This window comes from Pristis pectinata, chromosome 19, assembly GCF_009764475.1.
Source record: "Pristis pectinata isolate sPriPec2 chromosome 19, sPriPec2.1.pri, whole genome shotgun sequence".
NCBI classification, from domain to species: Eukaryota; Metazoa; Chordata; class Chondrichthyes; order Rhinopristiformes; family Pristidae; genus Pristis; species Pristis pectinata.
Window position 1 is genome coordinate 16,134,692 of NC_067423.1, and position 16,646 is coordinate 16,151,337.

General features: G+C 40.7%; 1 protein-coding gene across 1 annotated transcript in view; it reads left to right on the forward strand.

The window, feature by feature from the left end:
* Window positions 1-16,646, forward strand: part of LOC127580507 (transportin-3-like) — a 48,606-nt gene that overhangs the window by 17,551 nt on the left and 14,409 nt on the right. The window contains 6 exon segments of the mRNA XM_052034085.1: window positions 119-310; window positions 3,967-4,058; window positions 4,348-4,424; window positions 8,452-8,512; window positions 14,501-14,552; window positions 14,555-14,640. Of these exon segments, the coding sequence (XP_051890045.1) occupies window positions 119-310; window positions 3,967-4,058; window positions 4,348-4,424; window positions 8,452-8,512; window positions 14,501-14,552; window positions 14,555-14,640 (560 nt within the window).

Here is a 16,646-nt window from a genome sequence, read left to right on the forward strand (position 1 = left end):
GTGTGGAGCATCAGGAAACATTTGGCCCAAATGCTCTGTCTCTGTGCTGTAAATTTGCATACAATAAGTAACCCTAAAGATATTCTTGTTTTTACTGACTACAATCTTCTCCTCCCAGATCCGGTGTTGAATTATTTGATGAAAGGGCTACGAGAGAAAACACTTGCTTCAGCAGCAGCCAAAGCCATTCAGAACATCTGCACCTCCTGCCGCGATCATATGACTCAGCATTTTGAAGGCCTGCTGGAGATTGTTCGTTCCCTTGACACCTTCAGCCTCTCTCACGAAGCTGCCATTGGCCTTCTAAAAGGTAACTGTAATTTTAATCTGGAATGACTCTCATTGTGTGCACCAGGCATTGAATTGGGTGGTTGTTGGTGCACTTTGATATGCTTACAATGATTACAGTGGCATGCAAAAGTTTGGGCACACAGGTCAACATTTCTGTTACTGTGAATAGTTAAGTGAGCAGAAGATGAACTGATCTCCAGAAGTCATTAAGTTAAAGATGAAACATTCTTTTCAACATTTTAAGTAAGATTAGTGTATTATTTTTGTTTTGTACAATTTTAGAGTGAAAAAAGGAAAGGAGCACCATGCAAAAGTTTGGGCACCCCAAGAGATTTGAGCTCTCAGATAACTTTTACCAAGGTCTCAGACCTTCATTAGCTTGTTAGGGCTGTGGCTTATTCACAGTCATCATTAGGAAAGGCCAGGTGATGCAAATTTCAAAGCTTTATAAATACCCTGACTCCTCAAACCTTGTCCCAACAATCAGCAACCAGGGGCTCCTCTAAGCAGCTGCCTAGCACTCTGAAAATTAAAATAAATGATGCCCACAAAGCAGGAGAAGGCTATAAGAAGATAGCAGAGTGTTTTCAGGTAGTTGTTTCCTCAGTTCGTAATGTAATTAAGAAATGGCAGTTAACAGGAACGGTGCAGGTCAAGTTGAGGTCTGGAAGACCAAGAAAACTTTCAGAGAGAACTGCTCGTAGGATTGCTAGAAAGGCAAATCAAAACCCCTGTGTGACTGCAAAAGACCTTCAGGAAGATTTAGCAGACCCTGGAGTGGTGGTGCACTGTTCTACTGTGCAGCAACACCTGCACAAATATGACCTTCATGGAAGAGTCATCAGAAGAAAACCTTTCCTGCGTCCTCACCACAAAATTCAGCGTCAGAAGTTTGCAAAGGAACATCTAAGCAAGCCTGATGGATTTTGGAAACAAGTCCTGTGGACTGATGAAGTTAAAATAGAACTTTTTGGCCGCAATGAGCAAAAGTATGTTTGGAGAAAAAAAGGGTGCAGAATTTCATGAAAAGACCACCTCTCCAACTGTTAAGCAAGGGGTGGATCGATCATGCTTTGGGCTTGTGTTGCAGCCAGTGGCACGGGGAACTTTTCACTGGTAGAGGGAAGAATGAATTCAATTAAATACCAGCAAATTCTGGAAGCAAACATCACACCGTCTGTAAAAAAAAAGCTGAAGATGAAAAGAGGATGTCTTCTACAACAGGATAACGATCCTAAACACACCTCAAAATCCACAATGGACTACCTCAAGAGGCACAAGCTGAAGGTTTTGCCATGACTCTCACAGTCCCCCGACCTAAACATCATCGAAAATCTGTGGATAGACCTCAAGAGCAGTGCATGCAAGAGAGCCCAAGAATCTCTCAGAACTAGAAGCCTTTTGCAAGGAAGAATGGGCGAAAATCCCCAAACAAAAATTGAAAGACTCATAGCTGGCTCCAGAAGGCATTTACAAGCTGTGATACTTGCCAAAGGGGGTATTACTAAGTACTGACCATGCAGGGTGCCCAAACTTTTGCTTTGGGCCCTTTTCCTTTTTTGTTATTTTGAAACTGTAAAAGATGGAAATAAAAAAAGTAATCTTCCTTAAAATATTAAAGAAATGTGTCACCTTTAACTTTATGCCTTTTGGAAATCAGGTCCTCTTTTACTCACTTAGCTATTCAGTAACAGAAATTTTGACCAGGGATGCGCAAACTTTTGCATGCCACTGTATGTACATTTTATTGTTGGTATACTGCCAGCTCTCTGCCCCTTTATCCATTGCTCCTCTTCTCTTGATAAGTAAGTCTCTCAGTGAGGTGAGTAAGTTTGAGTGGTGGACTAAATAGCTGGTTGTGGAACTATAGATGGTGATTATGATTGGAATGGACTAGTCTCAATTTGAAAAGTCCCCTGATCAGGTCTCCACATGAAAGCATTAGTACAGTTAAAATTTTGGCTTTGCGTGTGGTATATGAAATCTTGTACTTCTAACAGCATGATAACCAGCAGCACAGTTGACAGATTTTGTACTTTCAGGGTCTTCTAAGGAGGTGATTTGAAACTGAGACGTTGGTAAGAGTAAATGAAGTAAGCTTAGTGACAAATGCGTCAACATTTGCACAGTACCCATGATTTGTTTTCAAGATTATATATGTATCTGTAGGTATGAGTTGGTTAGTAGTGCTTCTGAATAAACAAAAAGGTGTGGTTCAAATACTTTTATGAGATTGGGGCACATAATCTAGGCTAAAACTAAGTACAGTACAAATGGCTGCAGTCATTCTTGCACAAAGGGAGATGTTTGAAGTTATTTGCAGATTGATTATTTCAGCTCCAAGGCATAGCTGCAGAAGCTCAGGGTAATGACCTGGACACCACCATCTTTAGCTGCTTTAACAGTAAGATCAGAAATGAGGATGCTTGCTGATTATTTATAGTTCCTCAGACAATAGAGCAGTCTGTACCCACATTGGAAAAAATATCTGGACCACATTCAGGTTGGGACTGATGATTAGCAATTAATATTTGTGCCAAATGAATACCAGGCAATGAACATTCCCAGCAAAAGAGAGAGTCTAATTACCTCCTTGATGCACAGTGACACTACCATTGTGAAATCCCACATTGTTAACATCCTGGGGTCACCACTTAATAGAAATTTAACGACCATCTGCATAAATACTGTGCTTCTAGAGTGGGTCAGAGGAGTAGTATTCTGAGCTGAATGACTTATTTCCTGATTCTCCAAGGCACATCCACCATCTACAGGCACAAATCAGGAGAATATTGGCATGTTTGCTGCTTACCTGAACAGGTGCAGCTTCAATAGTTAAGGTTCAGCACCTTCCAAGCCACTTAAATGACACTCTCATCCTTAACTTCATGCCTGCTGTCATTGTTGCTGCCTTATTAATCATCCACACATGCCACTGGGAAAATTCACCAATGTATCTTTAACAGCTAGAAGATGTATATTGTTACCTTCAGGTTCCCAACCAACTTAGAAACTTGGAATTATTACAGTTCCTTTTGGTCAGAGTTCTGGAACACTCTTTTTAATGGCACCTGAGAATATCTTTAAAAAGACACATCCCTAATTGGGGATGGCTATTAAATGCTGGCTTTGTCATCAATAGCTACAACATATCCATGAACTAAAAAAACACCCGCTGTTATACTTCCAATTGTAAATTTATTCAGGGAATTGAAACATCTTGTCAGCCATGCAGCTGGCAGTACCATTAAGGAGGATTAATTGTTAGTTGCTGTAGCATTTTTAAAACTGTATGAGGAGGGCCATGTAGTTCATGTGGTTTACATGGGCTTCACAAGGCCTTTGCAAGGTTCAACATGGAACGCTGTTCAAAAAGATTAGAGCCAATGGGATCCAAGTTCAGAGGATATTTGAGGAAGAAGTTTTTCACCCATAGGGTGGTTGCAGTATGGAATGCACTGCCTCAAAACATGGTGGAGGCAAGTACTCTCGCAACACTTAAGAAGCATCTGGATGTACGCTTGAATCATCAGTGTATAGTAGGCTATGGACCAAGTGCTGGTAAATGTTATTGGTATAGGTAAGGCTTGATGGTTGGCACAAACACAGTGGGCTAAAGGATGTGTTCCTATGCTGTATAACACTGACTATATTATTTTCTTTTTTTAACTACAGGTACAGCACTTGTTCTCTGTCGGCTTCCTCTGGAGAAAATCACTGAATGTCTCAGTGAGCTGTGTGCTGTGCAAGTCATGGCATTAAAAAAGGTAAGGCAGGAAAGCCATAGTGGCTTGGAGCACTAAGTTTACACTACGTCTTCACCCTGAAGTCTAACCCAAACTCATGAATAAAACTTCTCTTAAACCTCCCGCGTATACCCCCCCCGTCACTGTAAGCTGCAGTTGTATCGTGCCCTTCTAACTTCTGGGGGGCTTTCCACCTCTAATAACTTGAGTGAAGCAGTGTCTTAAGAGTTGTTTATACATCATTTTTTCCTTCCCCCAACTGTTTGTTCAAGCTAAGTTCCTCAGGTTCTAAGTACTATTTTCGTTACAGCTCCTGGCACAAGGGCCCAGCAGTGACCTAGCTACAGATCCCACCATATGGCTGGATCGGCTGGCTGTTATTTTTAGGTATAGTGGGTTTTTGATTGATTAAAAACATGTCTGAAGCCCTGTTTTATTGGTGCAGTTATATACCCTTGCATGTTATTATAGTAATTAATTATATATATTTTGTAATTGTGCAGTTTGTGAATCAGTCCTTTTGCTACGTTAGCTTCAGAAAGAATTGCAAAATCTAGAAATTTGAAATAATAGCATAACAGAGACTAATAGTAAAGAAGTCCAACTAAATTTCTCTAAATCACTGTTAGGCTTCAGCCTGGAGCATTGGGTCCATTTTTGGGCATAGCATTTTCCAAAATGTGGTTATGTCTTCGGAAAATGGGCTAAGCAGATTGAGCTGCTAAGCACTTCTATTCTCTGTATTTGCTTTGGAAACTGGTACCTGGGACAAATGAATTACAGTTTCCTGGAGAGAATTGAGAAACTGGAGTTGCAGAGAACATTAAGGGGAGATTTAAGAGGTGTTCATGATTATGAAGAATTTAACTAGAATAAATAAGACACTCCCCGCCCCCCCCCAAAGGTAGGTAGGTTGTCTATAATAATTGACCAAAAGAAAAAGCTGAGCAGAAACTTTACACAGGGAGTTGTTATCTAGAGTGCACTGCTTGAAAGTATAGTGGAACTGGATAGCTCTTTCAGAGGGGTGGCAGAGCATAATGGACTGAAAGTCTCTTTTTCTGGGAAGATCCTATTGAATAGTAACTGAGTATTTGGCAGAGAATGCAAATTATCATTTTGACTGTGGTTCACTGGCATAGTAGTGTTGAAGAACAAAACCAGATCACACCCACAGCGTTAGTGACAAGTTTTCAAATGGTGAGCAATTTCTCTTTTATTTTAGTTCTTGTTGCCTTGGGACGTTTTTTGTTGTTGGGTGTGGCCAATTTTTTTTTTGCAAGACCAGTACAGTTTGTGTATTGAAAATATTTTGTCATTAGGTAGTGTTTTCTGAGTTTTCATAATTCAAATCATGATGATGTGTGGCTTGGAGGGAAAGACAGATGGTGTCACCATGTGCCCAGTACCCTTAACCTATAATGTGATGAAGTTGCTGTCAAGGAAGCCTTGGAAAACTGCTGCATTGTATTTTGCAGATGACGTACTGCAGTTGTGCTGTACAGGTGGTAGAAACTATATAAGATAGTGGATAGGGTGCTTTGTTTTGGAAGAGGAGTGGCTTGAATGTTATTAGAGTTGCACTGAGTCAGCTAATTGGAGAATATTCCATCACACTTCTGATTTGTGCCTCATAAATGTTGAAAAGGTTTTGGGCTATCAAAAAGGCCATTTGCCAAGGAATATCTTGTCAATGTAAATCACTGTTTAGGCCCAGTGTTATGACTATAGTATTTATCTTTCACAGTGAGAGTAATGATTGATCAAAAACAGATGATGGTGATTAATTTTATTCTCAAGTTGACCACCTTCCTCTCTCCTGATGGTGCTGCCAGTTTCAGGGCTACAGTTGCATGTACGCTGATTACCTTCTTAGTCCTTCATGTGTGCAGCAATGTCAAACAATATCCATATCTGCCATCTGCACTCTTACTTTGTTCCTGCTACTGCTGAGAAGTAATGTGGTTTGTTGCTGCAACCCAGCTGAGATCAGCCAAACCAGCACAAAGGGGAACATTCCTAATATGGATGATTCAGTTCCTATCTGCTTAGGCCAGCAGATCTATTGAAGAAATTTCACAATAAAAATGATCTTTATAAATGCTTGTGATAACAACTTATATGTGCTTTGGTACTTCATCACCCTTGCACAACAGGAACTGCACTGAGTGATTAACCCTTAAAATGATGCACAACCTGTAACTGGCACAGATTAACACTTGCCTTGCTGTAGGGATTGCACATAGTACTTGCCCTCCTGTGCAATCTATCTGATAGGACATCTGGGTGATTAATTCTAACTCTGGAACAGCACAGTTTCCCCCAATGAATCCTTCCCCTGCTGTAAAAGGCCTATAACTGGACACTAATTTCCACTCTTGTACTGCTCTACAAGCTGGAACTGCATACAATGGGCTAGATCGTACTTGACCCAGCTTGCCCCTTGAAGTTACTGCCTGTGCTATCCAGGTGGTTGCATTAAGCTCTTCCATCTGTGTGGCCTTGCCAATGGTCTCAAGATCATGTGGCCATTCTGTGAAGTGGAACAAGTAGCAAGTAGTCCCTGCCCTGTAGGCTTGTGCTGTCACACCTTTTTGCTGTATTCAAAAGTCTCTGATGATTAGAGACTTCTGGAACCAGTTGGAAAAAAGTAATTAATTGTATAAAAATTATAATTCAACAGAATTTAATTTGAAAGTGTTAAACTTCTCTTATTTAACTAAACATAAATATTAAGTTAAATCAATAAAAATAAACAAGAAATCTTAATTTACCTTTTTAATAAAGTTCAGTAATCCCTTTCAAATAGATGCAGCTGCACTTATTCTTCAGATGCATCATTGATGCCTGAAGTATATCTGGCCCCTCAGCTGGGCAACTTGGGGAATTCCCCTATACTTGATGGTAAGTCTAAGGACAGAGCGAGAGCTCAGAGATTCTGCACAGATTTACATTGCAGCTGATTGGTGGTTCCCTACAGGTTTCTCAGGTCCTGAAAAGAGACTTCCTTGCTCTTATGGCCAGGAGTTAGAAGCCAGTGGCATTCATTATTGAATATGAAGATTTATCTATGCAAGTATTATCTGTGATTGAGTAAATTTATATTGCTACCTAATTGGTAAGGAAAAGACTTGCATTTTCCAAGAAGTAATTGCAATTGTAAATAAACCACCTAAGTGAGTTGATTTATTTTCGAATTTTGTTATGATAGTCACTTTCTTTCTCCCCACCTCCCCTTTCCCCTCATCCATTTGCATTGAGTGAGGTAAAGTAATCAACGACTAGCTGACCTGAACTTTACACAAGGCAGTACAGTAGTCTTACCATCTTGCTATTAGTATTGTCTGTGTTGAACCATGTTAACTTTAAGTGGGTGTCCAGATACTAGTCCTGAATTCTTATTTCTCCTCTATTTCTACTGTTGTAATTTCTCCCCACATATCACTAACGCTAGTAAAATACTGATATTGTTAACCACATTTAAAAATAACCTGGGGTCAAAATCATCTTATCCAAGATTGCCTGCAGCATAAAATGAAGCGTTAAATTAGGAAAAGATACCAATAGATTAAGAGAATGGGAAAAGCTGTGGTAAAATGCACTTTAATGTAGGCAAATGGATGTCAACACACCATGATGTGATCCAATTTAGATCTAAAAGGGATAGAACATTATTCTCTCAACAGTGAAAGCTAGGTGGTTAAAGAGATTTGGTCATGAGGGGGTATGGAATGGTGGTCAATGTATGTAAATTATTGAAACATCAAGGACATGTACAGATAATAATTCAAAAGGCTAAAGGCATACTCACTTTTATATTGTTTTGGCTGCAATATTGGAGGATAGAAGGTCTGTCTCAGCTGTACAAAATGCTTGTCAGACCACACCTGGAGTACCGTCAGCAATTCTTAATACCATACGCTATGATATAATTACCAGAGGGCGTACAGTTGTATTCCATGGGAATCCAAAGATTTAAGAAGGTGATTTAATTGAATTTTATAAGATACTGCTGGGAACTAATATAGTAAGTGGAGATAAACTTTCTCCATTGGTTGTGGGCATTCAGATCTGTGTACATATTTTATAAAATTAGAGGCAGGTCATTAAAGATTGAAGTTGTGAAACATCTATATATATATAATAGTTGGTGCTAGGACAGTTGGTAGATTTGAAATCTGAGAGTGATAAGCTATTGTTAACCAAAGATAAACAATAGGAAAAGATGATTTGAGCATCTTTTCCTAATTTAATTGAGGGATCTGGGACAAAGCTAACTACTCGTAGATAAATAATATATTAGCTGTTATCTCATTTAATGGTGGAGAAAGGTTGAGTTACTTTGCTGACTTGTGTTTTTATGTGTAGTATGTAAGTTATATTAATAATTGATTGAACTTGGTTGCATTTTCAGACATACAAAATCCTATTGTTGAAAACGACAGACGCATCCATGTCAGAAGGTGATACATGAAGTAAGTGCATGTGTCAGAACAGCACAGTCAGTGCTACTGATGGGTGAGTTGTTTGTTGGGGTAATGGATATGTTTTTGGGTTGTTTGACATTTCATTCTAACCCCCACACATCCACCACCACCATGTCAAACCTCACATTGGAATTTACTTCTTCATAGATTGGCAGGAAAGATTGTGGTTTGACGTGCCCATTCTTGTTTATTGTTTTCCTCCCTTCATTGAATCTTGGTTGTACCAACATCACAGAGCCAGGTGCCTTTAATTTAACTCTTAGATGCAGATGTTATAGCAGTGCAGACTGATGCATTTGAAGGGCTTCAGCTTAATCATCCATTCTCCACTACCAATGTACCGTGCCTGCAGACTGCTTACTCTCTATAAGGTGCACTACAGCAGCATTTTCAGCAGCACCTCACAAACCAACAACTCTTCCACATAGAAGAGCAAAAGTACCATGGAAAAACTTCACCTCTGAGATAAGCTATGGCAACTTGGAATTAATTTGACTATTCCATTATCATCATATTTTACTTCCTATCCAACACCAATTTGGTAATGCCTTCATAACTTGGTCCTGCAGACAGTACAAGGAGAAAAACCACTGTCACAATGTCAAGATCAAGCAGGAATGGACAGTCATCATCCAGCCTGTGTTGCTTATAACCTAAGAATGATTTGAGTAGAGGTGTATTGCTTCAATTATTTAGAGCCCTTGTGAGACTATATGTGGAATGTTCTATATAGGTCTAGTCTCCCTACCCAAGGCGTGCTATACCTGCAATAGAGGGACTGCAGTGAAGGTTCACCAGATTGATATCTGACATGGTAGGGTTGTTGTATGAGATTAAGCAGATTAGGTCTATACTCTTGAGTTTGGAAGAATGAGAGGTGATCCCATTGACACATACAACATGCAGTTAATGCTGGGTTAATGTCTGCCTTGGCTGAGGTATGTGGAACTACTTCTCTATCTTAAAGGATAGTCCATTCAGAAAATAATTTCTTCACCTGTGGGTACTAAATCTTTGGAAGTCTGTACTCAAAAAGGATGTGGATATTTAGCCACTAACATCATTAGATATTAAAGAAATAGGTGATGCAGGAGTAGTGCAAGAAAGTGATGTTGAGGTAAAAGTTCATTAGTATCTTACTAAATGGTAGACTGAGCATGAGGAACCAAATGGAATACTCCTGGTACTGTTTCTTATGTTTATCCTTGCCCACAGCCAATGATTTCTGTAATACCAGTGGCTTGAGTCTTTGTCAGGGAATGTGGCCTGACGTGGTATGTGAGCTATTTCCTTGTTCTCCATTCTCCCCAGTTTGCTCTTGTGGGGAGGTAGAACTGCTGATGCATTTACTTTCGATTGGTTTCAATAGATTGCCAACTCACTGAGGCAGATGTTGCAGGGAAATGTATAATCCTTGTAAGAACAACCAGATATGGGATCCTAGGTGAATGTGGAAATCCTAAACTTAATGGTCTTATCTGTCACATGATATTCCCACACTGAACTGTGATGTGAAATTCAGTGGGGCAATACAAAGTTATAGTGATTTCTCTGGGCGGCTGCCCTTAGTATTCTGCTCATTAAACCCTGGACTAGGTTAGATTTGGCACCGTTAGCAACTCCATTCATTTGCATGGTAGGGAAAAAGCTACAAGGAAACTAAGTATCAGGAAATTTACTTCCTAGGACTGTTTGGTTAAATATTTTTTATTGTTTTTAACAATTTTTTAAAGTATTTCTTAATCTTTAATTTTTCATTGTTCAGGAATGGTAGAAAGATATAAAGTCATTTGCCTTTTTGACAGATTTGACAAACCAGCTAAATCAGGGATGTTGCTTAGGTGGCTATTAATTCCAGCCTGTGTCACTGTTGCCATATGGGGGCTTTAACAGCCAGTTTGACACCTGGGGGGTCGACTGAAGAAAGATAAGCTCAGACTTTTCTCCTGGGTCAGCAGTGAGCTGAGGTAGCTTATGCAGATATGAAATTTTGTCCCATTATTTTCCTGGAAGTGGTTATGTTGGATTTAATTTATACATCTGAATTCAGAATCAGGTTTATCATTACTGACTTACATGATGTGAAGATTACTGCAAAACAAAAAAAAAAGAGGAATAACAAGGTAGTTTTCATGGGTTTGTGGACCATTCAGAAATCTGATGGCAGAGGGGAAGAAGCTGTTCCTAAGTCGTTGAGTGTGGGTCTTCAGCCTCCTGTACCTCCTCCCTGATGGTAGTACCGAGGAGAGGGCATGTCCCAGATGGTGAGGGTCCTTAGTGATGGATGCCGCCTTCTTGAAGATGTCCTCGATGGTGGGGAGGGTTGTGTCTGTGATGGGGCTGGCTGAGTCTACAACTATCTGCAGCCTTTTGTGATCCTGTACATTGGAGCCTCCACACCAGGCTGTGATGCAACTAGTCAGAATGCTCTCTACCGAACATCTATAGAAATTTGCAAGAGTGGTGACATACCAAATCTCCTGAAAACTCCTAACAAAGTAGAGCTGCTGGCGTGCCTTCTTTGTGATTGCATCAATATGTTTGGGCCCAGGATAGATCCTCTGAGATGTTGACGCCCAGGAACTTGAAGCTGCTCACCCTTTCCATTGCTGACCCCTCAATGAGGACTGGTGTGTGTTCTCCCAACTTCCCCTTCCTGACGTCCACAATCAATTCCTTGGTCTTGCTGACGTCGAGTGTGAGGTTGTTGTTGCGACACAACCCGACCAGCTGATCTGTCTCACTCCTGTACGCCTCCTCATCGCCATCTGAGATTTTATCAATAACAGTGGTCTCATCTGCAAATTTATAGATGGCATTTGAGCTGTGCTTAGCCACACAGTCATGAGTGTAGTGAGAGTAGAGCAGTGGGCTAAGCACGCATCCTTGAAGTGTGTCTATGTTGATTGTCAGTGGGGAGGAGATGTGATTAATGATCACACTACACAGTTCTCTTGCTGTTTTGTGGCTTGGTTCAGCTGAGTCACAGGTTAAAGCCTCACTTTAGCACTTGATGGAGAGCTGCACAGCTGAAGTTCCTTCCCATTGATGAGAAACTGAGCGAAGGCCCTTGCTTGCCTGCCTGCTTACTGATTCAAAAGGATAGGGGAGTTGTGATATCCTGGCCAATCATCACTCACATCACCAATCATTCCACTCATTGCTCTTTGAAGTATTTATTTAAAGGATATTGCTTGCATAGATTTACATATTCACAAAACAACAGTCACTGTGTTTGAGAAGTAATTCATCATGTGAAGCAATGACAGGTGCTTTTCCTTGATATGGCACCTTTTTGTTTCTCTCTCAAGTCCAAATCTGTATTTAAGTAAAAGGAGCAAAGGCTCAGCAATCATGGGTTTGTTCAGATACTGTATACTGACTGTACATGTAACTAGTTCACTGGAGCATTACAGATCCCTGGGTTCTACCATTCAATATTGTGATGAGTAAAGTTTGTGCATTGCGTGAGAATAAGAAAATACCGTTCAGCTCCTGAAGTCTTTTCTGCTATTCATTTACGTTATGGCTGGCCTGGATTTTAACTCCACCTCTCTCTCTTGATTCCATTAATCTTAGTACCCTTGCCCAAACCAAATTTTCATTTGACTCCTGGTCTTAATGGCTTTTTGAGGGAGTTTGATGCAGATTTGCATGACTGGGTCCTGGTATAAAATTGAATTTCATGTAACTTGGCTCCCTTAAATGTTATTCAGGGAAATGGTAAAGCCACGCATTAGCCTAGTTCACTTTTCCTGAAGACAGCTTTGGTTATGGCTAGATGGGTATAATTGATGCACTTATCTACAAAGCTGTGAGCCTTGCCTGATTACCCAGTGCTTAATCAAGGACACCGATGCCACAGGACCACAGTAATCAAGATCTAGCTACCTCATCACATCCAGGGATCCTATTTCACCACTTGCCTGTTTGAATGACTCAGCTTCTTGTAAATAACCTCAGCTGTCAAGAAGGGTCTTGCTTGTCTTTTTCAAAAAAGACACTCTTGTGTGGCAAGTTACTGATATTGCCTCTTCATTAAATTTTATTCTTTGAACATGGACAATGGTGTCAAGGCCACATTTATTGTTAGATTCTAGATTTCTTGTTTAAACACACAATGGCACTAGAGTTATAGAACACTATTGCGCAGGAAGAGGCCCTTTGTCCCACCATGTCTGTGCCTACCATGATGCCAGTCTAAACTAACCCCATCTGCCTGCATGTGGTCTGTATCATTTTATTCCCTGTCTGTTCGCATGTCCGTCTAAATGCCTCTTAAATTTCACTACTGTATCTGTTTCTACCACCTCCCTGTTCCAGGCACCTGCCAGTCTCTGAACTTCCCTTGCACATATCCTTTAAACTTTCCCCCTCTTTCCTTAAACCTGTGCCCCCTAGTATTTGACCACACTGGGGGGGAAGAAATCTGACTATTTACCTAGCGATGCCTCTCGTAATTTTATATACTTCTATCTGGTTGCTCTTCGGCCTCCGACGCTCCAATGAAAACAATCCCAAGTTTGTCCAACCACTCCTTATAGCTAATCAATCCAGGCAACATCTTGGTAAACCTCTTCTGCGTCCTCTCCAAAGCCTTCACATCCTCCATCTGTGGCCTACGTAAAGTTTTATGTGGTTGCAAAATGACTTCCTGACTTTTATACTCAGTGCCCCAACCAATGAAGGCAAGCATGCCATTATGTCTGGTTTGGACAATTGCAAGGTATTTACTTGCCTGATGAACAGTCATGCAGCCTGGCAGTTTTTTGATTAATCTTTCTGGACACCAAGCCAATTAGGCAGTGAAGGGAATAATCCTGAGTGTGCACTTGCATCCCAGTATTTTGCAGGAATGTGTCCTGGTTTTTTTTTAGCAATGTTGGCAATTTCCTATGATTTTGTGCTCTTTGAAAAAAGACAAACAAGGCCTTCCTGATAGCTGGATGTGTTTATTCACAAGAAGCTGAACCTTTCAGATAGGAAGGTGGCAAAATATGATGACTGGTTTTGCAGGTCAACTAGATATTCATTGCTCCATCATTTAACCCAGTCGTTACCCATAGGCACAGCATCTGACATTGGTGTTCCTTGGGTAAGAACTGGGGTGAGTGAACTGCATTCATTTCATTAAACCTATTCATTTCACTTCAGTGCATTTTCTCAACTTGTCCCTCAACCCATTCATTCTCACTTTTCATCATGTCCCTCAGCTCCACTTTCTCACTATCTTAATCCACCTTTTCATTTTCCCCATATTATTCAAGTTACTTACCTACCTTTTATCATAATTCTCTGTCCACCTAGACGCCATCTTTTGGTATAATAGTGTCAATGGCAAGGCCAGACTTTATTGCCCATCAGTATAGGAATAAAATGGCAATGTTTTAGACGACATTCATAGACTTGTTCCAGGCCTGGCAGGATTGCCATATGAAGAGACATTGAGTAGACTGGTATTGTATTCTCCAGAGTTCAGAAGAATGTAAGAAGAGCTCATTGAAATTTACGAACTTGCTTGTAAGGTTAGATGCAAGGAAGATGTTTCCCTTGGCTGAGAAGTGTACAGCTGGCAGAAGTTTCAAAATAAGGGGTAGGCTGTTTAGAACTGAGGTGAGGAGAAACTTCTTCACTCAGATGTTGGTGAACCTTTGGAATTCTCAACCCCGGAGGGTTGTGGAGGCTCAGTCATTGTGATTATTCAAAACACAGTCAATAGATTTTTGAACATTAAAGGAATCAAGTGTTATGGGATAGTGTTGGATAATGATGCTGAGGAGAAGGTCAGCTGTGATCTTAATGAATGGCAGATCAGGCTTGAAAGGCAGTATAGCCCTGTCCTCCTGTTTTTTTGTTTTTAAGGTTCTCTGGCGCTGATCAACCTACAATGCAAGTTCCATGTTCTTGGTTTTTTGTTGTTTATTCTATAAATACAGTTTATTTCCCACCACCCCCCTCTTTTTATTTTTGAAAAAGATCTGGCCTGTCTTATCTGAAACCTTGAACAAACACCAAGCGGACAATCGGATCGTGAGCGCTGCTGCCGGTGTTTACGATTTGCTGTGCGTTGTGTGGGGAAAGGCTCTGCAGCATTACTTCAGCCTCTGGTTACTCAGGTAGGTTGGGCTTGAATGCTTCTAATCTGGTGTGATGTGGGTGGGCAGGGGGAGGAAGGGACAATTGCTCATGATGCAGGGACAGCATAAGAAGTAGGTAAGTGGGGATCTGTTTCTTCAACTGCAGGGATGGGCTTGTTTTGATTGCTTTTGCCAGTATCTTAAAATTCTTGCTTTTCAATATATGTGAGTAGCTTGATTTTGGCACAGTTTCAGTTATTAACCTTTAAATTTTCTGGTGAAGGTACACCCATAGTGCTGATGGGTAGAGCTGATGAAGGACCCCGACGGGGGTACCCCAGTACTACAGCAGGTATCACCTCAATTCTCTTTTGATACATAAACCATGGACTGAATACAGTATCATCCTCAGGCACAGAAAGAAAGATAGTAAAACGTTAGCATGAAGAATTTGCATCTCTCTTTTCAAGGTCAGATTTACCTTCTTGTTTCCTCTCCACTTGTTATAAAGGACCTAATCTATTATGTCCAACCCAATACTGCTAATGTAGGATTGGTATCTGTGATATTTTTTTCCAAGACAGGACAATGCATAACTTGCAGAGGAACCTGCAGATGGTGCTGGCAGAGGTTGCAGGCTTGGGAGGTGCTGTCAGAAGAGACTTGGCAAGTAACTGCAGTGCATTTTGCACTTGGTACACACTGTAGCCACAATGCACCAGTGATGGAGGGAATGAATGCTTAGGGTGGTTGGTGGCTTGCTAGTCAAGCTGACTGTTTTGTCCTGGATGGTGTCAGGTTTCTTGAGAGCTTTTGGCCTTCCTGCATGATCTCATTTACTGCTCAAGGCATTGGTGTGATATTGTTTTTCGTTCTTTATTAGTATGCCCTTAGTAACAAGTGGAGAGAACACAAGAAGGTAATACTGACCTTGAAATAAGAGGGATAAAGTCATCACTCCAGCAACTTACTATCTTTCCTGCTGTGCCTAAAAGTGGATTCTGTCTTCTTCATGGTTTGTGTGTCAAGGGGGTACCCAAGTCAGGATCTTGAAAAAGGTCTGCTCTTTGGGCAACCAAGGTGATCTTCACTTCTTCACTCAGATTCAACAATTTCCAGAAAAACAAAGACACCATTTCACTGGTGATCTCTGACATCTGGAAATGTGGTTCTTTTGCGATATTCTGTCTACCACCAGAGGGTGATAGTGTAACGCAAGATAATTCAGTTTCAAAACATTTGGTATTTTCCAGATGTTGCAGGGGCAACATTTTGGAGGAGTTATTTGGATGAATGGAACTTGGCATATCAGTGATGCCAGCACCAAAACTAACAATGCATTTTATATAATTTCATATGATTTGGTTTAATAATGCAATATTGATCAGTCTGTTTGACTCACTGACTGATAGGAGAGCAGAGGACCAGGCCAGGAAACATTCTTGATGCTCCAGGTATTCTTAATTAGTTGTACGTAGATTGTGGGTGAGTGATACTCACACCTTTCTAAACTATAGAAGATCTCAATCAGGTAAATCTTCTGACAGCATGGTCTCTTCATTAGGCCAGGAGTTGTATCACCATCTTGTAATTGCATTAAAGCTGCATTGTACATCTCCCTGAAAGCTGTCTGCGAAAGTAGTATTAAGATCAAGAACTCAATTGTGAAGTTTACTGAATAGCTTTATTGTGTTCCCCTCTGTAATGTCATACTGAAACTGATGTTTTTGGATGTCCAAGGGACCTGGACAGAAGAACAATGCCTGCAGGAGGCATATCCTTTGTGTATAAGGACCAAAGAGACCTTCCAGGACTATAGTCAGATGCTCCAGACATGTGATGTTGGACATCTATTTGAAGATGCAAGTGCATTTTCTGAATGCCCACACTTTGGGTAAACTCACAATGCAGGCAAATGCCTGTGCTCACTTTGCCTGCTCCTGTGGGTGAAGAAAAAGTTGATAAAAATATTCTGTCCTTGAAACTGGAGTTTGAATGACCTCCATAATCCAGCAGGTAACAACAAACTGAGTTCATCAGTTTTT